General features: G+C 35.9%; 1 protein-coding gene across 1 annotated transcript; it reads left to right on the top strand.

Annotated features, from left to right (window-relative positions):
- Positions 1–22,506: 22,506 nt before the first annotated feature.
- On the top strand, positions 22,507–22,992 carry LOC140182217 (uncharacterized). The gene has a single exon (XM_072228357.1). The coding sequence runs from the start codon at positions 22,507–22,509 to the stop codon at positions 22,990–22,992; it is 486 nt and encodes a 161-aa protein (XP_072084458.1).
- The last annotated feature ends 1,718 nt before the right edge of the window (positions 22,993–24,710 follow it).

Genomic DNA, 24,710 nt, shown 5'->3' with positions numbered 1-24,710 from the left:
AAATGATGCGAGACATACCTACAGCGGGGTACCACTCCGTTAGTCTATGAGGTCGGGAGTCCATAAAAACCCAGAAACTACACCCTTTCAACTTTATCATGACTAAATACGGTTAAAGTCTAAGCCTATCACACAAGTCACCTAAAAACCTACCCCGGAATGGTACCCCTCCCATAATTCATCTACCCCAGCGTTGGAAAGCCATCAGGCAAAAGTAAACACAAACGGCAATTGCGCAACAATAAGGCATAGTATAAACACAAGAGAATAAGAATCAAGAAATTACCTGAAATGGTTGTAGGAACTGGAGCGTGAAAGAGAAGCACAAGATGGCTCGAGCAAGAAATTTTGGATGTCAGGGAGAAAAGAAGATGAAAATAACAAGAGTGGGAGAAAAAGAAAAAGGGAACTGTTTAAAAACCACCACGAGAAGCGCGAAAGAAGGCAGGGGCAAAACGGTCTTTACGCGCGGGAATTTTTCAAAAACCATTATGAGCATTTAATGCTCAGCGCGAAGAACGAAGCGACGAACGAACGTCTCAACAGACCAAGAGACACGCGCACAGGAGACGCGCCTCTCCCACGGTCAGCCGACTCGACGACAACGCACGAACAAGGACATCACGCGCCACCGATTGCCCTCACGACCATCACTGGCGCGTCGGGGGTACTGTTACGGCCCGGCCCAGGATTCCCGCGGGTCAACCCGACCCGAGCTCCACCCGGCCCGACTGCGCGCCTTTCAACCGACCCGGACACGCGTCCCGTACGGCTCACCGGCGGCTGTGGGACAGCGTCCTTGAGAATATGGGCCTGCCTTTCAGAGGGGCCCACTACTAACATGTATATAAGGGGAAGACTGGCTCTTCCCCCGAGGTACGTCACATTTTTCTACATCACCCCTTTCTCCACCTGCACATTGTCTGACAAGAGCGTCGGAGTGTCTTTGCAGGTGGCACCCCCCTCTCCACACAAAGTGCTCGGGACCTCGCACCCATCTGACCGAAGAACCGTGACCTGACGAGCCCTTCCTATTACCCGAAGTCTTGACCCGAGCCGTCCGGTAACCGAGATACCGAACACAACTTTTGAAACTTGATGTTGAAATTGAGAATTTCATATTAGATGTGTTATAATGATCAATTCTCAAATTTAAATGAGATTAGTATTCTTTTTTAGAAGAAATCAACTTAAAAGAATATTATTTATCCATTGATGTTTCTTCTTTTGAAGTTAGTTTTAGTTTTTTCTGTGACAACTACATTAATTGAAAGAACTTTATAAACTATGAATATCATCAAGACTTAATTATATGGGATGTGAATTTTTAAATGATCATTTAGTGATATATGTAGAAAAAAAGATATTTTAATTATATTATTAAGAAAAAAATTATTCAATCTTTTTAAAATATGAAACTTAAAAAAATAAAATTTTAAATTATATATTATTATTTATATTAGTGTTTTAGTATTTTAATTTGATAATTAGACATTTTGAAGATTAATCCTATTTTATAATAACAAAATATAATTAAAATAATAATAATTATTGTACATAAAAAATAACTATTCGTAAGAATATATATTTAAATATAAAATATATATTAAAAATGAGTTAAATAACACATGCATTTATACATAAATATATATTATATAATTTAATAGCTAATTTTTTGTGTATATATGATATTTTTTATAAAAGTTATTATCATGTTATATATACTCTATTCCTATTATTAAAAGTTTCTGAATTCATCATTGTCTATTTTTAATTTTGTGATGTAAAATATTTTGTAAAACGAAAAATATCTCATTCCTCATATAACATATGTGATACATTAAATATGAAGTTTAGCATAATTCACCTATTTTAATTCATGTCATACATTTATAATTTAGACTTCTTTATTTACATAGAATTATTATAATAAATATTAGTCACCATTTGTTGTATTTATCTGTAAGCCTATTTGAGACGGTTTTTGGTGAAATTATATTCTTTTTAATTTTTTGCTAAAAAACCTACTAAAAATAGCAAATTGAGAGTAGCATGCTTATTATTCATTTATTCCCTCTCATTGCTCCTACTACCCAATCCAACATATATACCATTAGCCTTAGGATCGACGAAGTTAAAAAATGACAATTTTTTTCCATTTTCTTTTTGCAATAAAAATTTACCTGCCCAATTTATCTTTTGATCTTTTTTTTTTTGGTCCATGTTTATCACAGCCCATACCAAAATAATATTTTTTTGTATCTCTTTTACATATTTGTCCTTCCGGTAATAATCAATTTTTATCTCACTTTACATATTTGACTTTAAAACTCTTCATCAGGTGTCATCTTACTATTCGTCAGTCAACTTTTAGCCACCTTTAGTCACCAAAATCCAAGCCACCATAGACATCACCTATATATATATACTCTTTATACATATGAAAAAGTAATGTGATGATGCACGATAGAGCCACCTGTCTTTTTATTATTTATTTTTTTTTTGCCATGCTCGCATGTTACTTTAATTTTTTCGGTGTTGTCAAAGGGCTGTCAAACGGGTTAGCCCGGCCTATTTAGGTTCGGCCCGTTAAGCCCGCGAGTTAAATGAGCTGACCCGTTTAAGTCTGCTTTATTCGCGGGCCATAATTTTTTAGTTCGGACCATTTATGGTCAGTCCGATGGGTTAAATGGGCAAGCCTATTTATTATTTTATTTTATTTTTTGAAAAATATTTTGACAAAAAATATCATTTTAGATAAAAACTTTTAAAAAATAATATTTTTTTAGTTGATGTGTCGAATTTTCGGGTCGGATCGGGAGAAACATCAGCCAAAAATGCTACTTTTTTTAAAAAAATGTAAAAAAAAATAAACAAGCCACCTGTTTAGCCCACAAACTAGCTCGTTTAGCCTGTCATTTTTTTCGGGTTAATTAGACTCAGTCTATTTAACCCGAAATTTAACGGACTTAATTTTAGAAGTGAAACTCGCCCATTTAAATGGATAAAAGGGCTGGGCCGATGAGCTCAACCCATTTTGACGGCCCTACACTGTTGACAAGACAAAAAATGTGAAATGAGATATTAAGTAAAACTTAATTATAAGGACTAAGGAGTATGCATGTACTTATGTTTTCAACAAGGCTTAATGGGCCAATGAAGCAGCATAACTAGTGTGATCTTTTCTTATCACATTGAAATTGTTTTTGCGAACCTTTAATACTGTATGAAAAAAATTTTATATCTTAAATTATTTAAGTTTGGTGATATTAATAGTTTGATATATTAGAAGAGAGAGAAAAAGAGTAAAAATTGAGAGAGAAAAAAATTGGTTCTTTTTATTTTAAAAATTTAAAAGGAATGAAAACAGAAAACTACAAAAAATGTTTTATGACTAACCTTATATATTCTGTATGTATTTCGTATGTACTCTGTATGTATTCCTACTATAATTAATTACCATCGACATTAAACTAATAAAAAAATTTATCTAATACCTCCCGCAAACTGAATTGTATAAATCTAACCATTCTAATTTAGAAACATTATTAAAAAAAGGACTTGGTGTCGCGCACTTTGAATCTAGATCTCAGTTTTTAATGATAACTCATTCCAGTTTAGATGACCTGGGAGAACTACAACACTACTTGGTATGGAGTCAACAACTGAAACGAGGTTCAGGATGCAAGGTTTGTTATATCTGTTCTGCGAGAATTGCTAGAACAATCCCTTCAACCTTTTGTGGTTGACCACAACAACATTCACGCGCTCAGGTTGAACTGGATGCTAAATTGGTGAGAAGGCAGCGGTTGTTGTTGTTGATCAGGACACTGCTTATGTCTTTCGGGTCACCATGTAGATGAGGTGGAATATCATATTCTTGAAGATGGGGCACCAATTTTTAGCATTGCCCTTTTTCCTTTGAATCATGAGACTTGTAATGATCAACATGTTCTTGAAAATTAGGTTGTTGTTACTCAGGAGGTTGCTTATGAGGAAAAAGGACATATTCTAACAAGTTGTCAGCATGGTATGAGAAATGGTTTGATGAACGAGAAGAGAGAAAGAAGAGTGAAAGTTGAGAGAGGGAGAAAAATTGGTTCTTCTCATTTAAAAAAATTTAGAGGAATAAAAATTGTAAATAAAAAACTAAAAAAATGTTTCATGACTAACTTATGTACTCTTGATGTACTTCTTATTTACTCCTACTATAATTAATTACCATCAACATTAAACTAATAAAAAAATAAAGTACTACATTCAAGTAAAATAGTTATCTAAGTTTATCGAAGTTGTTATAATAATTTTTCAAATTACACGCACCTTCTCATTCTTCTTCTTGTCCTCCTCGTCTTTTTTTTTTTCTTCTTCCAAATTCGCGCAGATCCTTCTTCTTTCCTTCTTCTTCTTCTCCTTCTCTTTATTCTTCTTCTTCTTCTTTTCTTCTTCCAAATTCGCACACGCAGGTTTTTCTTCTTTCCTTCTTCTTCTCCTCCTCCTCCTTATTCTTCTTTGTCGTCATCACCAATAATACCAACATTTTGCAAATGTCTTTATTAGTTCTGATTTTTTCTGCTGTCATCATTAAATAATTTTGGTTCATTTCTTAATTTATTTTGGTTCATTTGTGTGTTAATTGTCGGTTCATTTGTGTGCTAATTGAGATTTAATTGATGCTGCTTATAAGTATTGACTAAATTTTTTATTCACAAGTGAACCGAAATTAACGTACAAATGAATCAAAATTAATTCACAAATGAACCAAACTAAACTAAAAAATGAGTCGAAATTATTTAATAATGGCACTAGAGAAAATCAGAACCAACAAAGATGTTAGCAAAATGTTGGTATTGTTGGTGATGACGATAATGAAAGAGGAGAAGAAGAAAATGTGTGCGCAAAGAAGAAGAACCTATGTGCGAATTTGAAAGAATGAGGAGGAGGAAGAGGAGAAGGAGAAGACGAAGAAGTTGTGTTATTGAAATGCACGTGTGATCATGCTCTTTTAATGAGAGTGGTTTTTGTTGGTGTTAGGCGAATTTGAATAAAAAATACTTGGATGTATAGCAACCCTCTAAAAAAATTATCTAAGTAATACCCTCCCGCAAGCTTAAATTGTATAAATCTAACCATTCTAACTTAGAAATATTAGTAAGAAAAAGACTCAGTGCGCGCTCTTTAAATCTAGATCTCAGTAGTGGCAGACATTGACATTCTATTTAGAGGACCCGGGGAGAATCACAACATTGCTTGGTATGTAGTCAAGAATTGAAACGAGGCTCAGGATGCAAAGTTTGTCATGTCTGCTCTGCGAGACTTGCCGGAACAATCTCTTCAACCTTTTGTGGTTGACTAGAACAACATTCACGCATTAGTTGAACTGGATGTTAAATTGTTGCAAATTGCCCAACCGGCTGCTCTTTCTGTGCTTCCATGTTGACGGACATATTCTGACAAGATATCAGCATGGTATGAGAAATGGTTTATGAAATAGTTTGGAAAACGAAAATGGTTTTGGTTTGGATGGTGCTTGAAAAAAAGCACCAAAACTACTTGAGATAGAACACATCCTTTTTCAGAGAATAAGTGTTGTAAGCAATGTGATGTGAAGCAATCATGTAATTTGCTTTTACAACATTCAAGCCTTTAAGGATAATTTAATACAATATTTTGAAGCAATTATAAAAAAAATATTTTATGGTTAATCTTATGTATTTTTTATGTTTTTTTATTATAATTAATTATCATCAATGTTAAATTAATAAAAAAAATTATCTAAAAAACACTACAAACCAAAGTGGGAGCTGCATGGCCAGCTACAAAATTCTACACCATCATACTTCTTTTCTATTAACTTTTTTTAATTCAGGTAAAATTATTGATTAAAAATTTTATGTAGTTTTTTTATTCGAAATTAATAACTAAAATTATTAGATAGTAATTTAATTAAATTGAATAAAATACATTTTTAAATATATACTTATTCATATACTTTTCTTCATTAGTTTAAATTTTAAAATAAATAACTTTATAATATGCTATCAAAACTTTTATGATAAAAATTTAAAATTCAATTTTGAATTTTATTCTTGTTTCACCTAAAAAAAACAAAAATATTATTTGTACACTAAAATCAGCTATCAATGTATTTGTGTATAAATACATCATACATGTGTGGTTTAATTTATTTTCAATGTATATTTGTATTTTAGCATGTATTTTATTCTAGTGGCCGACTTTAGTGGCTGATTTTGGTGTGCACGTAGTGTAAGGTCCCACATTGGTTGGGAGGAGAACAAAGCATGCCTTATAAGGGTGTGGATACCTCTCCCTAGCATGACGCGTTTTGACGAGTGAGTGTGGGAGGCTTCAGCTAGCATCCCTATTGTCAAAGACAAAATCGTGAGGCCTTGTGTGCCAAAGCGGACAATATCGTGCTAGCGGGTGGTCTGGGCTATTACAGATGGTATCAGAGCCGGAACCCGGATCGATGTGCCAGCGACGGCGCTGGGCTCCCTTAGGGGGTGGATTGTAAGGTTCCACATCGGTTGGGAGGGGAACGAAGCATGCCTTATAAAGGTGTGGATACCTCTCCCTAGCATGACGCGTTTTGACGAGTGAGTGTGGGAGGCTTCGGTTAGCATCCCTATCGTCAAAGGCAAAACCGTGAGGTCTTGTGTGCCAAAGCGGACAATATCGTGTTAGCGGGTGGTCTGGCTGTCACACGTAGCATAACTCAAAAAAGAATTTGCGCATAAGACAAATAAAAAAACAACCATACAAGATATATATTAAAATTAGTCACAAAATCAGCTATTAATGTAGAATACACATTAAAATATAAAATACACATTAAAAATAAGTTAAACTACACATATATTTATACACAAATACATAACAACTAATTTTATTGATTAATTTTACTGTATAAATAGTATTTTTAATTAAAAAATATTTATACAAAATTGATGCTTCAAATCAAAAGAAAAGTTTGAGACGATATATATTAGGTTTTTTCCTGAGAATTTAATATTATAACTATTTAGTCACTCTATAAATTTCACTATTTAAGGTAGTCTTTCTTTTATATTGGAGTTGCGTTTGGAGGATTAAGACTCAGTATTGTTTTGATGATCAGAGACAAGAATTAAAATTTTAGTTTCGGAATACAAAATTTCAGTCCTTTCAATACCTCCAGAAAGTGGAGACACAAAGGACTAAAATTTTTAGGGATAGAAACTAAATTTTTAATAATATTGTTTCTAATAACAAAGTATTTTAGTATTTTTATTTAATCTCAATATTTATCTTGAATCAAATAAAATATTAAGATATAACTCAATTCTCTACACTTTATACCAAACATAATTGTTTATGAAATTAATAACTTAATTGTGTTTTTTCAAATAGTAAAGACTTAATTAAAAAAACTTTTAAATTATATATATATATGACCCAATCGAAATTGAACAAAAATGAGTTAAACCCCAAAGTGGTCTCTTATATTGACGGCGTGCATTAAAATCGTCTTGAGATTCCAATTGTACTAATTACATCCCTAAAATTAGCAAAAGTACACCATGTTAGTCCCTGACCCATTCCGTTAACGGCATGCTGACATATCTTGATGATGTAGACAGTTACTGTCACGTGTCATTTTATGGTTTGACCACGTGTAATGGTACGATAAGAGATCAATCAGTGATATGTGGCATGCTGACATAGACCGTTGTGCTACAAGTCACAATAGTATTTCACCACATGTCAGTTTGTGCTATGTGTTGTGACATTATTCGTCCATGTAATGACCTAACTTCTAACAAGTCATGATCATACTAAAAATAAGACGTTACTAATGTACTTTCCCTTTTATTAACTATTTAATATTGTGCTACTACACGTTAATTTGTCAACAGTTTTTAGAAAACAAAATTCTTTTTTATTCTGTTTTATACTTCAAGATCAAATATATCAAATAAACATATATTCACATGATTACTATTAATATATAATAATTATCCATACAAAACTCAAATACAAAATCTATCCCTCTGTAAAAATACAACACTCAAAAATTTCAAGGACGAGGGGAAATAGACTTAGAAACTAGCCAAACAATTTTTCTATTCGTCGATAGCTTTCCGATCAGTCGTCCTGTTTGTACCTAGGGGTGGAAACAGGCCAGGTCAGGCCAGGCTTTAGTTTTAACAGGCCAGGCCTGTAATAGAGTATATTGGCCTAAATCTGGCATGTAGCCTGGTATAGGCTTTTTAATGAGTACTGAGCCTAGCCTGTTGTTAAATCTGGCCTGGCCTGAAGCCTGTCAATAGGCCTGTTTTTTTTGTAATAATAATTAAATTTAAGATATAATTTAATTTTTAAAATTATAAAATATAACATACTAAATTTATGGACAATATTGATACAAAATAAAGACAAAATATCGATAAATAACTATCATTGATTAAAAAAGAGATAATATATATGAATATATTCTCACTTGGCTACTTTCAAAATATGTAATATATCAAAATAAAAGACTTCATCAATATCAAGAGTTGTAATAAACTAACTAAACATAACATCAAATAAAAGCTAATAATGGTGCAATGCCAGTATCTGTTGTTGACATTGTTGGTACTGACGGATTAAATTATTCTCTATTTAAAGAAATAGAATTGGCCAATAGATCACTTGGAGTTACAGATTTAGCCATTTCTAAAGCCTAAACAAAAATTAATAGACAACATTATCTCATATTTTTTTACTTTCATTATATCAATGGCATAAAGTAAGAACATTTTAATGAAGAAAAAATTGATAAAATTTTATGTTCGAAAAAATAGAAACAATATCACAATACAAACAAAAAAATCGAACTTAAAATAAGATCTATGACAGAATAAAATCCTAATTGATGAAAAAATAATTAACATTATAACAACAAATATAAAAAATAATAAAATAAAAAATAATGACATGAGTATTAACGGCAATCTCCTACTCTACAACAACTAACTATAATATCACATTGTTATCTCCTTGTAAATAGTTTTATCTTGTTGCATATTAGTTTACTTAGTTTCTTAATTATAGCTCTTGTATAGCCTTGACTGCATGTATATCTCTTATTTTGCTGTGTTCTGGTGCAATACCAGAGCTGTATAAATCCTAATCACATCAATGAGAAATGCAACCTTTCCAAACTTGATATGGTATCAGAGCCCTATTGGCTAACCCCCAACAGATGCAAACAACATGACGTTGAATAATCTTCTTCTCTCTGCATCAAACAATTCTACCTCAATGAATTTTCTCACCTTTCCTATTAAACTCAACCATGAAAATTACTACCTGGGGCGCAAAACAATGCTTCCTGCTCTCGAAGCTTTTGATCTTGACTCATTAATCCACCAAAACACAATCCCTCCTACCCACATAACCCCTGCACTAACGACTGAAAAACCTTCCCCCACACATGTTCCAAACCCTGCGCATGCTACATGGAAGAAACAGGACAAACTTGTTCTCCTTTGGCTTCATTCACACATCTCAGAAAATGTTCTTGCTTATGTCATCGCCTGTGAAACCTCTCGTAGCACTTGAATTGCTCTAGAAGAGTTATTTGATGCTCAATCAAGTGCTAGGGCTGATTATCTCAAAACCTCTCTTCAAGATTTGCAGAAGGAATCATTAACCATGATTGATTATATTGTACAAAAGAGAAAGCTAGCCGATTCCCTTGCTGAATGTGGCTACATAGTTCAAGAACAGGACCAGAAGAATTTCATCCTTAAAGGCCTTGACTCGTCCTATAATAATTTTCGAACCTCCTATGATCTGCTCTAATTTCCTCTCCCTCTCACCAAATTTATTGCAGCCCTTTTGCGTGAAGAGACTACCCTGAGTCATTCCCACTCTGGCCTTCTTCCTATATCCTCCCCGTCCACCAATATTTCTCAGTCCTTCTCATCTCTGAACCTCAATCCTAACTCTCAACCTCAGCCTTCTCAATCTACCACCACTCCTCCGAGATTGTTTTGCCAGATTTGTGAAAAACTGGGACACATTGGACGAGACTGCTACAACCATGGCAACTTGTATCCCTCTCGCAGCAAGCCTCGTAGCAACAACAACAGGCACAACAACAACAACAACAACAACAGCTCTAACCACAACTTTTGCAACACCAGCAACTACAACAACAACAAGAAACCAGAAGCCCTATTTGCATCTCCCTCCAGCATAGTTGATCCGGATTGGTTTCTTGACTCGGGGGCAAGTCACCACGTCACTAACCAAACTCAAAATCTATCCAGCCATGCCGACTATGATGGCAACGACTCCCTCACAGTAGGGAATGATATGTCTCTTTCCATTAGTCATTTTGGGTCTTGTATTTTGCCTGGTTCCCCTTCCCCTCTAAAACTGTCTAATGTCCTTGTTGTGCCTCACATTACAAAAAATCTTCTTAATATTTCTTAATTGACCAAAGAAAATGACATATTTGTTGAATTCCATCCTGACCGTTGTATTGTTAAGACCCCACAGGGTCAAACCCTTCTCACAGGTCACGTGGTTAATGGGCTATACCGTCTCCCCATCACTTTCTCTTCATCTCCTCAAGCTTACCTTGGAGAAAAAATATCACTAGAAGGATGGCATAAGCGTCTGGCTCACCCTCACTTTTCTCTGCTTCAGCAATTAGTTCATGATTTTCATCTGCCTGTTTCAAATAAATGTATTCCAAATGTTTGTGAGCCTTGTCAATTCGGCAAGAGCCACAGGACCCTTCTCCAAGTTTGTCATGTTGCTAGTGCAAAGCCATTTGAATTAATTTATTCTGATGTTTGGTCATCTCCTACTCTCTCTAATTTTGGTTGTCGATACTTTGTTCTCTTTCTAGATGATCATACAAAATACTTATGGATCTACTTTTTATCGGATAAATCATAAGTATTCTCTATCTTTGAGAAATTCAAAAAGATGATCGAAACACAATTTGACACTAAAATCAAACAACTACAAACTGATTGGGGAGGTGAATATAGAAATGTGTCTACATTTGTTGAAAATTTGGAAATAATCCATCGTGTCTCATGCCTACACACTCAGGCCCAAAATGGTGCAATTAAATGTCGAAATCACAACATAGTTGAAAAGGGTCTCACCCTACTTGCTCAAGCTTCTTTACCGCTCTCGTTTTGGGAAGAAGCCTTTCACACCGCTGTCTATTTGTCCAATCGTACCATCACCCCCACATTACAAAATAAATCACCCTACCAACTTCTCTACCACAAAATTCCAGATTATAAATTTCTCAAAACCTTTGGGTGTTTGTGTTATCCTTATATCCGACCCTACAATAACAATAAACTAGAATTTAGGTCTCTTCCTTGTCTCTTTGTGGGTTACAGCTCCAAGCACAAGGGGTATTGTTGCCTACACATCCCTTCTTCTCGGCTATATATTGCTAGACACATGATCTTCAATGAGAGTGTTTTTCCCTACTCTGCTGCCCTTACCTCCTCTACTTTACCCACTACCTCCACCTCTACGCCCTCATGCATTCTCCTCCCTTCTGTCATTGACATTACGACTGCTCCTCACTCCCCTACCCCGTCAACTCCCCCTTCACCCTTTGCGCAACACAGCCCTACTCCAACTCCCTCACTTACTTCGTCTTCCCCCTCCATGACTACCTCAGACCAACCATCTTCTCCCACTTCCGCATCTCCTACCTCGTCATCAGCATCATCATATTCACCCTCCCCTTCTCCTCCGACACCTCCTCCACCATCTTACTATCGCTCTTCCTCCACCTCTACTCACTCTATGACTACCCATGCCAAAACCAACTCACTCAAACCCAAACTCTTCACCGCCACAAAAAGCCCTCCTCCTCACCTTACCTCATCCCTTCTTGAACCCAAAACATTCACTCATGTCTCAAAATATCCTCACTGGCAAACCGCTATACAGGCTGAATATAATGCTCTTATGACTAATGGGACATGGACTCTTGTTCCAAAGCCCGCTAATACTAATGTTCTTGGCTGTAAGTGGGTCTACAAGGTCAAACAAAAATCTGATGGGTCTATTGAACGGTACAAAGCTCGGCTTGTTGCCAAAGATTTTTATCAAGAGGAAGGTGTGGACTTCTTTGACACTTTCAGTCCTGTGGTCCGTCCAACTACTGTTCGCCTGGTTCTTAGTATTGCCCTGTCTCATGGATGGTCCCTTCGACAACTAGACATTAATAATGCTTTCTTGAATGGTGATCTTGGTGAAGTTGTTTACATGGAGTAACCAAAGGATTTTGTTGATCCTACCCACCCACTACATGTCTGTAAACTACACAATGCTCTCTATGGCCTCAAACAGGCTCCCCAGGCTTGGTTCAATAAGTTGAAAGGCTTTCTACTTACTCATGGCTTCCGTTCTTGCTACTCCGACACCTCTCTTTTTGTCTATCACCTCAATGGAATCACTACTTATATTCTTGTTTATGTTGATGATCTTATTATCACAGAAAACTCTCCCTCTTTCATCACCACTTTTATTTCCAACCTCAATCAAACCTTCTCCCTCAAAGATCTAGGTGACCTTCATTACTTCCTAGGTATTGAAGTCACTAGATCTCCTACCTCTCTTTTCCTCTCCCAAACCAAATATATCCGTGACATTCTCGACCGCTCCAAGATGACCAAGGCCAACTCCATCTCCTCCCCAGCTGAACCCGGCTCGCGACTTACTCAGATTGGTGATCCTCTTGGTGACCCTCACTTGTATCGTAGCATTGTTGGTGTTCTTCAGTATGTCACTATTTCTCGTCCTGAAATTTCTTATGCTGTTAACCGTGTTTGTCAGTTCATGCATTCTCCTACTGAAATTCATTGGAAAGCAGTTAAAAGGATTCTAAGATACTTAAGTGGTACTCTTGAATATGGTCTCACTCTTTATCCTTCCAAAGATCATCATCTTGTTGCTTTTTCCGATGTCGGGTGGGTTAATGACATTGTTGATTGCAAGTCTCAACATGCTTTGCTATTTTTTTTGGTGGTAATCTCATCAGTTGGTCCTCCCGAAAACAGAAAGTGGTTACCCGTTCTAGCACTGAAGCTGAGTACCGTGCCATAGCTTTTGCTACCACTGAATTGGATTGGGTTCGTGAGCTTCTGCGTGAACTTCATCTCTCTACTGCTAAAGCTCTTATGTTAGTGCTATTTTTCTCAGCTCTAATCCAGTCATCCACGACAAGTCCAAGCATATAAAAATAGATTATCACTTTGTGAAGGACCAAGTTAATGCAGGTGATCTTGTTATTCGTTATGTGCGCTCAGCTGATCAACGAGCCGACATTTTTACTAAAGCCGTAGGAATATCACGGTTTTGCGAGCTCCAATCCAAGCTGCATGTTCTTCCACGGCCATGAGCTTGCAGGGGGGTATTAACGACAGTCTCCTACTCTACAGCAACTAACTATAATATCACATTGTTATCTCCTTGTAAATAGCTTTATCTTGTTGCATATCAGTTTACTTAGTTCCTTAATTATAGCTCTTGTATAGCCTTAACTGCATGTATATCTCCTATTTTGCTGTGTTCTGGTGCAATACCAGAGCTGTATAAATTCTAATCACATCAATGAGAAATGCAACCTTTCCAAACTTGATAATGAGAAAGAAGAAGAAGTACGTACAATCAAAGGAAGAGAAGATGAAGAGGATGGTAGTATGGTAGAAGAGCATGTAGAGTGGAGAAGAGAAGAAAAAATGACCGTGTATATGTTTGTTTCTTTATTAATGTCGAGGGAAAGTTTTTAAAATTATTTTATTTGATTGACTTTTGATTTTCCAACATCAAAGATTAAAGATATTAAGAAAATAAAAATATACATGTATAATTAAAGAGACAAATGGCTTAGTGGATAAAGGTTTTTTCATATGATAGAAGACCCAAGTTCAAATCTTTCCAAAAGTATTTTTACTAGTATAATAAAACTTTATATATGTATTTGCAGGCTTAGGCCGGCTTGACAGGCCCAACAGGCTATTTCAAAAGCCTAAGCCTGACCTTTTAAAGAGTATAGGCTTTTTTAATAGCTTGAGCCAGGGCCTATTTTCTATCAGGCCAGGTTGCAGGCCGCCTAGCCTATTTCCACTCCTATTTGTACCTCTTAAAAGGTTTTTAAAAACTATGGGGTGAGAGAAAACTACATATTCTCAGTAGAGAATGTGAATGCTGCAAAAATACAGAATAAAATACAAATAGTTAACTCATATTCCAAAAACAATTTTCTTTATCAAACCTTTAAAATTTTCTTAAGTCTTAAAATAGTTTAAATACCTTTCTTTAAATCACATTACTTAAATAAAATCTCAATCACATTAACAATTCATCAGCCACAAACAGCATTCCTCAATCACTGCAATAACTAAGTAAATCAGCAATATAAGTAATATATCCAAACCCAATATACAAACATCACTCCTCAACACATTACTAAGTTCACAGCATCAACAATCAAGCACACAAGCAAGTCACCAAGACAAATAGCACAATCACAGGAAAATAAAATAAACAACCACAACCAAATACAAATGCGCAAACAATATGATGCATTGGCTGTCCCTAGTGCAGAACATGAGCTCATGCGTCGGTTATCTATCCGCAGCTCGACGTTACTTGGAACGGATTCTGAATATGGTTTCTCCACTAAATCAGTCAGCACAGGTATCACATGTGCGGACCCATGTCAATTAGATACCAAAGTCACACGGATTTACCCGTGTCAGTCAGGCTAAAATCATAATCATATAATTGCTATAGCATATGTGCATTCAGTGAGAAATAAGGTACCATGTGGGCGAACCCATATTAGTCCGATACCACTTGCCTTTAAAGTGGGCGTCCCTACTTAGCAACTCTGCCCAGCTAGTACGTTTTCCCTAACTGGGGTCTCTACCCAGTCAATACGTTTTTTCGACTAGGGTCTCTGCCCGATCCGTACGTTTTTCTAGACGGAGTTTCTCTTAGCATCTTGGGGATTTCTTATAATTTCGATATCTTAACAAAATTATTTCATTAGCAACTTATATTCTTAATTGTTTTATTAACTCCTCTTACCCTAATGCCTTCTCGGCGACCAATTTTCTATTCAAAACTAAAAATATCAAACGGACTTGAAACTGTACAAACTTTATATCCATGCGTCCTATCAAACTGAAGTTTCTAAAGAATTTTGAATTATATTTTTTTGGATGATCTAGCTCTAGATATTGAAGAAAAATCAAGACTATTGTTCTAGATTTTTGAAACAGCACCTTGCTGTCTTGTTATGTGATTTTACATCGCGAAAAGTTCAAGCACGAGACATATCTTTTAATGGGGTCAAAAATACATTCTAAAATTTAATTTAAATCTGGTTTCATAGCATTCAGATCAAAATTGAAGCGTATACAAAATTTAGAAGTTCTGCCTCTACTCATTAAAATTTCAGAAAAGTAGCAAGGGACAAACTTTTTAGAAAAATTGGTAAAAATCCAATTTTAATCTGTTTCTTCTAAATTTTTGTGGAGACATACTCATCTAAGTTTCATCTAAAATAAGTTTCAGTTTTATATCGCTTCATATGAGCAATTAATGCTGCTAGAAGTGGTGCCCTGTTTTCACAAATCAGTTTTCCGAAAATCCAGTGAGCAACACACCTTCCAAGAAACATTATTAATTCTACAAAATAGTTATGATTTACTACCTCAGCTTATATAAGATGCCAAAGACAGTGGCAGAGAAGTTGATCTCCTTGCAATGACGGTTCTTGTGGAGTACTGAGGATGGGAGATACGGATTACCGCTCGTGAAGTGGGAAGTGGTCATGGCTCCAAAGAAGGCAGGTGGGTTGGGAGTTGGGGATGCGGTGATTCAAAATACCGCATTGCTGTTTAAGTGATGGTGGAGGTTCTCGAAAGAAGACTGTCCCTTATGGAAGAAAGTGGTGTGCTCTTGCAATAATATGAATTCTACAAGAATGGTGGGAGGCCAGCCTACTCCCACGAGAGGGGGTCCTTGGAAGGATATATGGTAGCTACAAGTTAGTAAGTCGGGGCTGAGAGAAAAGATGATCAGTGGGTTGTCGATGGAGCTAGGAAATGGAAGAACAATCCGATTCTGGGAGGATAGATGGCTACCGGCTGGAGTATTAAAAGATATGTTTCCTAGGCTTTTCTCGGTCTCAACTCTTCATGAATCTGTGATAGCAGACTGTGGCTTTTGGGATGGGTTAGCGTGGATTTGGAGTTTCCAGTGGAGGAGAGAGTTGTTCCAGTGGGAGTTGGACTTAGTACACCAGCTTCATGAGATCTTACAGTCATTCAAGCTTTCAAATGAGAGGGAGGATAGTGTGGTATGGAAATTTGATAAAACAGGTGGCTATTCAACAAAATCCTTTGTGCGAGTGATGCAGGAGGAAGTCCTACCGGAGGAGGTTACCAGTTATAGCTTCACTGATGCTGTTTGGAAAGGATTCGTCCCCCCGAGGGTTGAACTCCTTTCTTGGTTTGCGTTAGTCGGAAGGGTCAACACAAAGAATCGACTGTGCAGATTACAAGTTATTGACCAGTAGGATAATAGGTGTCTTCTCTGTGGTAAGCCTGTGGAAACCGCGTTTCGTCTATTTCTTAGTTGTGAGATTACATGGCAGGTGTGGTGTGCTTGGCTAATGGCCTTTCAACAAATGTGAAGCTTTCCAGGTACACTAAAGGAACATTTTGAGAGTTGGACGAGCTTTACAGGAAGGAAGGTCGACAGAAAGAGATGGTTCACTGGATTCTTTGCTGTTATCTGGACAATTTGGCTAGAAAGGAATGATAGGCTCTTCCGAAATCAGAGCTAACGAGTGGGGGACATTATTAAATATTAATAGATCGTTTACGTTCTACGAAGAATGGAGTGGTGGTGAGCCCTTTGGGTGTTGATGGCCGTGTCACAGTGTCTAGGAGTTGTATGTTATCTTGTTTTATTATTGTTATAGCTTTGCTATATGCTCCACTCTACTGTGTTGAGCTCCCTTTGATTCAAAAAAAAAAAAAACCTGAAACTTGTGCTCAAATAAACTAAACATACAGAACTTCATAATTCTTTTAATTACAACTTAAAACATTAAGTAAATCAAAAGTTACAATGGTTGAAAGACACAATTTTAAAAACTGGAAAACAGAAATTTCAGCACAAAACACCAAACTTTGAAAAATCATATCTCCCAAACCACTTGGCGGAATTTTATAAAATGTTTATGGGTCAATCTAAACATCTTAAAATTTATTAGAAAAATAATTTGGTTCAGAAAACATGTCTAGATTTCTCCCAGATCTCACGGCAAGTTTCTTTCCAAAATTATGCGGAAATTCTGCAGCATCACTTCCTAATGTTTAACAACCAATTTTGATTCCCCTAATATTCTAACCTATACCAATTCAATTCATTTTTTATCATTATTAGTTCATATTTTCAGCTACTTCATATCCCAAGAGCCTCAAATCAATATATGTTTCTGTGTGTTTTTAATTAGGCCCCAAGAGCTCAGTTTTTTTATCTCATCAGTAATCATCAACAAGGTTCCTAGCAAGCATCCATACTTTCACAACTCAACAGCATTCATCATCAATATCATCGTCATTAAACATTCCATCACACATATCATTCAAACACCAGTACATCTTTATCATTAAACTATATCTTTCACTTAAAACAAGTATATATATAGACAAGCATAACTTCTGCATCAATAAAACAGAAAATCCAGTAGCATCAACAACAAGTAAATACATATTCCATCATCAGTAATACAAGTTCATAGTTTCGGTTTACCTAATGAAGTTTCAGCAACGTTACCATTAACAATTACAACACTAAATGATCAAACCAATCACCAATTATAACTACAAATCAACTCAATTCCATCAATTATTCCCACAAAGCAACCATAAACTATTTGCAGTTACTCATTTAATTTTATTGGCATTCATAATTTAAAATATTTACTTTTAAAAATAAATCCCCTACCTTAGTTAGCCGAAATTAAGAGAAACTGGAGGCAGAATTACAACATGACGACTGGTTGGACCACTACTAACACTGCAACAATTTCAACGATAGTAGCAGTATTACGCCCCAACACAATCAGGACAGCAGCAGCGTTAGTTCCTACAGCAGTGACCATGGTTGCAGTGAAACAGAGAATTCAAATTCAATGGAATCCGAAGTAGAAACGGCTTTAAAAATTCAAGACAGAGCAAAGGCTAAAGTTGAATTAAAACAAGAACAAGCAGATTAATAAGATATTGACAGAACAAGACATGCAAGCAGAGCAGCATTAAGGGAAAAGCTAGACCTGAATAGTGGAGGGTAGGGCAGTGATATTGAACGTAAATTGGGACAAGGTGGCAGTAAGGGTTTTTGAAACAGGGATAATTTACTGCAACAAAAGAACAAAGCAGCAGCAATAGGAGAGGCAGCACAATCGTTCATGTTAGCATGCCACGTGTCCAAACTATAAAAGTGACACATGTCACTAACGATCCACACATCAAGCACGTTAGCATGCTATTAACAGAAAATGACTCAGGGACTAACATAGTACATTTTTACTAATTTTAGAGATGTAATTAGTGCCATCTGAATTTTAGGTGCTATTTTGATGCACAATACCAATCTCAAAAACTATTTTAAAACTTAACTTGAACAAAAATTATGAAATTTCTAAACAATTAGAACATATATGAGTAAACATTATAGATAACTAATTTGGTGGTCAAGTGGTTAGCTCACTCTTTCTTTTAAGTAAGTATATGAAGTTTCAATCTCGTTTTGTACATATAATAACTCATTGAACAATATTAAATAAAACTCTGATTCCCGCAATAGATTAATTATTCGTCTGCTGGACTGAGAGATACCATAAAAAAAATATAAATAACTATTATATTGCTCGTTTTTTAATCACTCTAGGGAAGGTTTTATCTCATGAAGTAACGACATAGCAATTGCTCTTTCTTGTCAATTAGTTGTTTGTTGAAAAATTAGATTGGGAAAAGATGTTTCTAAGGATAATGCAGAGGCATCTTATTTTTTTTTTCAAGCGCATGTGGATTATGTCTCCCTTTAGTTCACAAATTGACCATTATGATCCTCAAAATCTTTGGCTCCATGAACTTCACTTCACAAATTTCCCATCAACACTATATTCATATATAAACCTTTAAGCTTTTTTCTAATCATGCCTTTGCTTTACTTGGATGCCAATAGTCTTTTATGGTTTGTTAAATTGATGATTAAAATTATTAATAATTAGTAGTATAATTGATGTCAAAGCTTCCAACATGATGTGACGGGCTTTGGAGAATATATATATGCTTCATGTTTGCAACAACAGTAACATGAAAAAGTTTAATTTCTTTAGAGAAGATATGAATTTAATTTGTAAGGCCAATTAATACTTCTGGGTAGGCATTTTGGATCTTAAACTGTTAGAATCGTATCATCCCATTGAATCAATGCAGTAAAACAGCAACTTAAGGTGATATGTTTGGTTTTTTTTTTTTTTTTTTTTTTTTTTTTTTTTCAAATTACATCCTAACACATACACACCTCTTCTTTCTCTTTTTATGGGTTCTATATAACCATTTTTTAGTTTATGCTAAAATTTGAAACCGGTGCATTTTCCAAACAAAGCATATATAGATGCTACTAAACCAAGTCTTAGGTGTAAGGTGATATGTTTGTTGAACCTAATTATTGAAAAAAAAATGGCTTGTTTGTTAAAATTTATAGAGCTAAATAGGCCACAATAATCAAAATAAAAAAAAGTTTAAAAATTAAAATATTTCAGTCATAATCAGCCATAATTTTTTTAAATTGAGTTTATTTATATTATCATTATACATATTGAATTTTTATCACAGTTTCTTATCACAAAATTTATCATAGATTTTATTTTTTTCACATGTTAATCATAATATATTTCTAATTATTAATGTAATGTATCTAATATTAATGATACTTAATATAATTTAATTTTTACATATATTATTGCAATAAAAACTAATCTTAATAATACTCTTTAATTGATATTAATTTTAATTTATTTTTTTTGTAACCACTCACCTTTTCATTGATTCACCTCACTCCACCTCGTTCACAAGGAAAAAACTCAACTTTAAATTTTTATCACTGGTGGCATAACAAGACACAGATGAAGGAATTGAAAGCTTGATGCATCAATTAGTCAGAGAGACAGAGAAATAGAATTTGCAATTGAGAGTGTTTTATAAATTGAATCGATACGTGCATGCTACACTCTTAAAGCTTTTTGAGTCTTATTTCGAGTGGATCGGATTAGCCAAATAATTCACAACCAATTGCAATTCTCTTTAATTTTTGGTATTGTGACATTTGAATTCGATCATACATAACATTCATAATTTCATATTAATAATATCTATAATTTCGTACTCATAAGTCAAAACATTATTCATAATTTCATACATACATACGATGTCCATAATTAATAAATTTTTATAATTAATATTACCAAATTTCAATCTATGTATCTTATTGTATTGTTTAATGAGTCATAATTTTAATTATTTTAATATTTTTTATTTAATATTTATATGTATGCTTATTTATTAATTTTAATATGATGAGTTAATAATTATTTTAAAAAAATTATTTTTTAATTTTTGTTTATATTTTATTTTTATTTTTTAATACTCTATATGTAAAGTATGAGTTGTATAGTAGAAGTTATTAAAATTTTTTACTTTAACATCCATAATTTTATATGATAACATCTATAATTTTAAACACATAATATCTATAATCAATGAATTAGTGCTAATTTATTATTTATTATTTTATTTTGCAATTCGAAAACTAATAATTTTGAACGTTTTTTATTTTTAATAAATGGAGACTAATCAAATTTAAGATATTTTTATTTTTTATAAAATGTATTGGGGCGATTTGAGATTTTTTTAGGATTAAAAATATTAAAATTTAAAATTTTTATTTGAAAAAAAAAATTATAGAATTATGAATTTATTAATGAAAGAGATTTTTTTTTGAGATTTGGTTCACATTGAATTTGAAATTGACTTTTGGTGTAATTAAATGAAAAAAATAATTATAAAAAAATTAATTGTGTCAATTAATTAAATTAAAAAAGTGATTTATACTCTCTTGTCAGTGTAAATATTATTGATCATATATTTTTATTTATTGTTTATAATATTTTGACTAGCTAAAATTACTCAAATAATTAATAATAATGGATTTGGCTATTATAGTGTAGCTTCCAGGTAGGTTTATGGTGACAACCGGTTGAAATTCAACATTTTATGATATCCTATTAAAAACATAATTTGAATAATACAAATAAATTAGTAACTTATTTTATGTACAATCAACCTTTTTGATTCCAGTAAACACTCCCACATATACATAGTTATTATTCATACCCTGATCTAAACACAAAACCAGGCCTAATAAGGACGAAAGGTCCGACTTCGAAGGGTTGCCTTTCTAGAAGAGGTCGGACACCGTCCAAGGGGCTCAGCTCCATACGATAGGTCGCTGCTTCTAGAAGCCTCAAATTCTATCTTCTCCAAAAGATAGACCACAATTCTATCTTCTCTAAAAGATAGACCCCAATAAACTTCCAAGATATCAGATAAGATAGAACTACCATCACCAAAGAAGTCATCAAACTCTACTATAAATACAATGGCACCCCCCAAGTATAACTCATGTTCAATCTACTAAAAATCTTCCTAAAGCCCTTGCTAACTTAAACATCGGAGTCTTTTGCAGGCACCACTCCCCACCTCCTCACGAGAAACTCAGACAGGTAGCACCTCGACATCACAAGTCGAACGCTGCCACACAAAAAGATCTGGCTCTCACGTTCAGGCCTAAATCAACGTTTCAGGTAACCCTCGGAAAATTAGCACTGTTGCTGAGGACCAGGAATTCATCCCACAACGATGGCAGAAACCAGCATGAAGATGGTCATACGGCATCCGAATCTGAAGATGAGCCCCAACCTGAGAGCAACGCTATTATACTATCACCACCGCCTCAACCACAAGGGCCACAGGGGGGAAGGACCAGCGGCTAACCCTCAACTAGGCGGATCCGTTTGGAAGTTCGTCACCGCGAGGAAGAAGAACCCCCTCAAATAGCCGAAATACTGGGACTCGTCCGAGGTTAGCGAGATCGGCTAGAGCAACTTGAATACCAGGCAGAAAGACAGTGGGAAGCTGAACGAGAGCAACAGAGAGAGGTAAAATGACAAAGGGAGCTAGAGGAAAAGCTTCAAAAGCTAGAGACCGATCTCTGAAGCCGAACTAGCTGGACAAATCGAGAAAACAGCCCTCTGGGGAAAGAAGACCCATTCTCCGAAGAGATCATGCAGGCCAAAGTACTAAGGAATTTTAAAACCCCAACATGGACCTCTATGACGGGACGACTGACCCCAAGCATCACCTCAGCAACTTCAAGAGCAGAATGTACTTGGCAGGTGCCTCGGATGCTACCCTCTGCAAAGCATTCCCGACCACCCTAACTAAGGCGGCCACGAAGTGGTTCGACACCTTACCTCCTAGATCGGTAATTAGTTTCGACGACCTATCCCGGAAGTTCCTGACCAGGTTCTCCATCCAGAAGGATAAACCAAAACATGCACCGCGCTTGCTAGGAATCAAACAAGAGATTGGGGAAACTCTTTGCAACTACATAGAAAGGTTCAACAAAGCATGCTTGGGAATTTCGAGCCTACCCACTGAAGCTGTAATCATGGGACTAGTCAACGGCCTCAAAGAAGGGTCATTCTCCCAGTCAATTTCCAAGCGACATCTGGGTTCTCTAAATGAAATTCATGAGAGGGCGAAGAAGTACATCAATATAGAGGAGAATTCATGGAGGTATACATAGAAAATCTCATGGAGGTGTACGTAGACGACATGCTCGTAAAAACCAAAGAGAGCATTGCCCGACCTCTCTAAGGTATTCGCCACCATAAGAAAGTATGGAATGAGATTAAATCCTTCGAAATGCACCTTTACGGTGGAAGCAGGGAAGATCTTAGGATTCGTGCTCATCTAGTAGGATCAGCTCTGAAATCACTCCCCATCTACTTTATTCTAAGGAAGGGCAAACAATTCAAGTGGACCCCAAAATACGAACAAGCCTTCCAAGTCAAAGCCTTCCTGGGCCAGCCACCTATACTAGCCCGACCTATAAAAGGAGAATAGCTCGTCTTATACCTAGCAGTGGCTAGTCGGGACATAGCATCGGCCTACGTGAAAAAGAGAAGGGACAACAACCTCTCTACTTCATCAGCAAAGCCTTACAGGGAGCTGAGCTGAACTACCAAAAGATAGAAAAGTTTGTCTATGCCCTTATCCTCACGTCTCGGAGACTCCGACCTTACTTCCAGGCTCACACCATCAGAGTCCACACTAACCAGCCAATGAAACATATCCTGCAAAAGATGGACTTAACAGGTCGGATGCTACAATGGGCAGTGGAGCTGTCTGAGTTCGACCTAAAGTACGAAGCTTGGACAGCAATCAAGTCACAATACCTTGCTGACTTTGTCGCTGAATACACCGAAAGTCCAGGAGATCCGACCACATGGAGCCTATACATAGACGGGTCATTAAATAAAGTCGGAATTGGGACCGGGATCATTCTAGAAAGTGACCAAGAAACTCGGATAGAGCTGTCCTTGAGATTCGAATTTCCTGTCTCTAACAACTAAGCAGAGTACGAAGCCTTACTCGTTGGCATGAAGTTGGCTAAAAAAGTGGAAGCTGAAAAGCTGGTAGTGTTCAGTGATTCACAGGTAATAACTTCGCAAATTAATGGAACTTATCAAACCAAAGACCCCACTATGAAGAAATACGTGGAGGAAACCCGAGAACAACTGGCACACTTTGTAAAAAGTGACATTCGACATATAACCCGAGAATTCAATGCCCGGCTGACGCTCTCTCAAAGTTAGCCAGCACCAAGCCGGGGGCAACAATAGGAGTCTTATCCAGCAGACCCTGCAAACACCATCAATATCAAAAAGGAGGACAATTCAAATCCAGAAGCGTTAGTCATATCCAACCAAAACTTAGGATGGATGACTCCCATAATCAACTACCTCAAATTTGATACACTTTTCGAGGACAAAAAGAAGCCAGAAGGCTTATCAAAGAGGCGTAAAACTACAATGTCCTATATAAAAGAGGGATCTCAACACCCCTCTTGAAGTGTGTACCGACTTCTAACACAAAAGAAGTCCTGGAGGATGTACACAGTGGCATCTGCGGCAACCACCTAAGAGCTCGGCCACTGTCCAAAAAGGTGATCTGAGCTAGTTTCTTTTAGCCGACCTTACAAAGGGAAGCAACCAATAAAGTCATATTGGCCGGGTTAAAGCGCCGACTACAAGACTCGAAGGGAGCTTGGGCTGACGAGCTCCCTCAAGTCTTGCGGGCATATCGGATTACCCCACACTCCACAACAGTGGAATCACCCTACTTGCTTATGGAATGGAGGCCATGATTCCAATAGAAGTTATTGAAGAATTACCTAAAGTAGTATTCTACAATGAAAGAGTCAACACCCAAGCACAAAAAGAAGAGCTCGACCTCCTCCCA

The sequence above is a fragment of the Arachis hypogaea genome, chromosome 19 (assembly GCF_003086295.3).
Source record: "Arachis hypogaea cultivar Tifrunner chromosome 19, arahy.Tifrunner.gnm2.J5K5, whole genome shotgun sequence".
Taxonomy (NCBI): Eukaryota; Viridiplantae; Streptophyta; class Magnoliopsida; order Fabales; family Fabaceae; genus Arachis; species Arachis hypogaea.
The sequence above is the reverse complement of the archived record's forward strand: the minus strand, read 5'-3'. Positions and strand labels throughout refer to the sequence as shown.

Bases quoted from the DNA above. Each gene is read 5' to 3' on its own strand.
- LOC140182217 (XM_072228357.1), top strand. From the start codon at position 22,507: ATGGACCTCTATGACGGGACGACTGACCCCAAGCATCACCTCAGCAAC.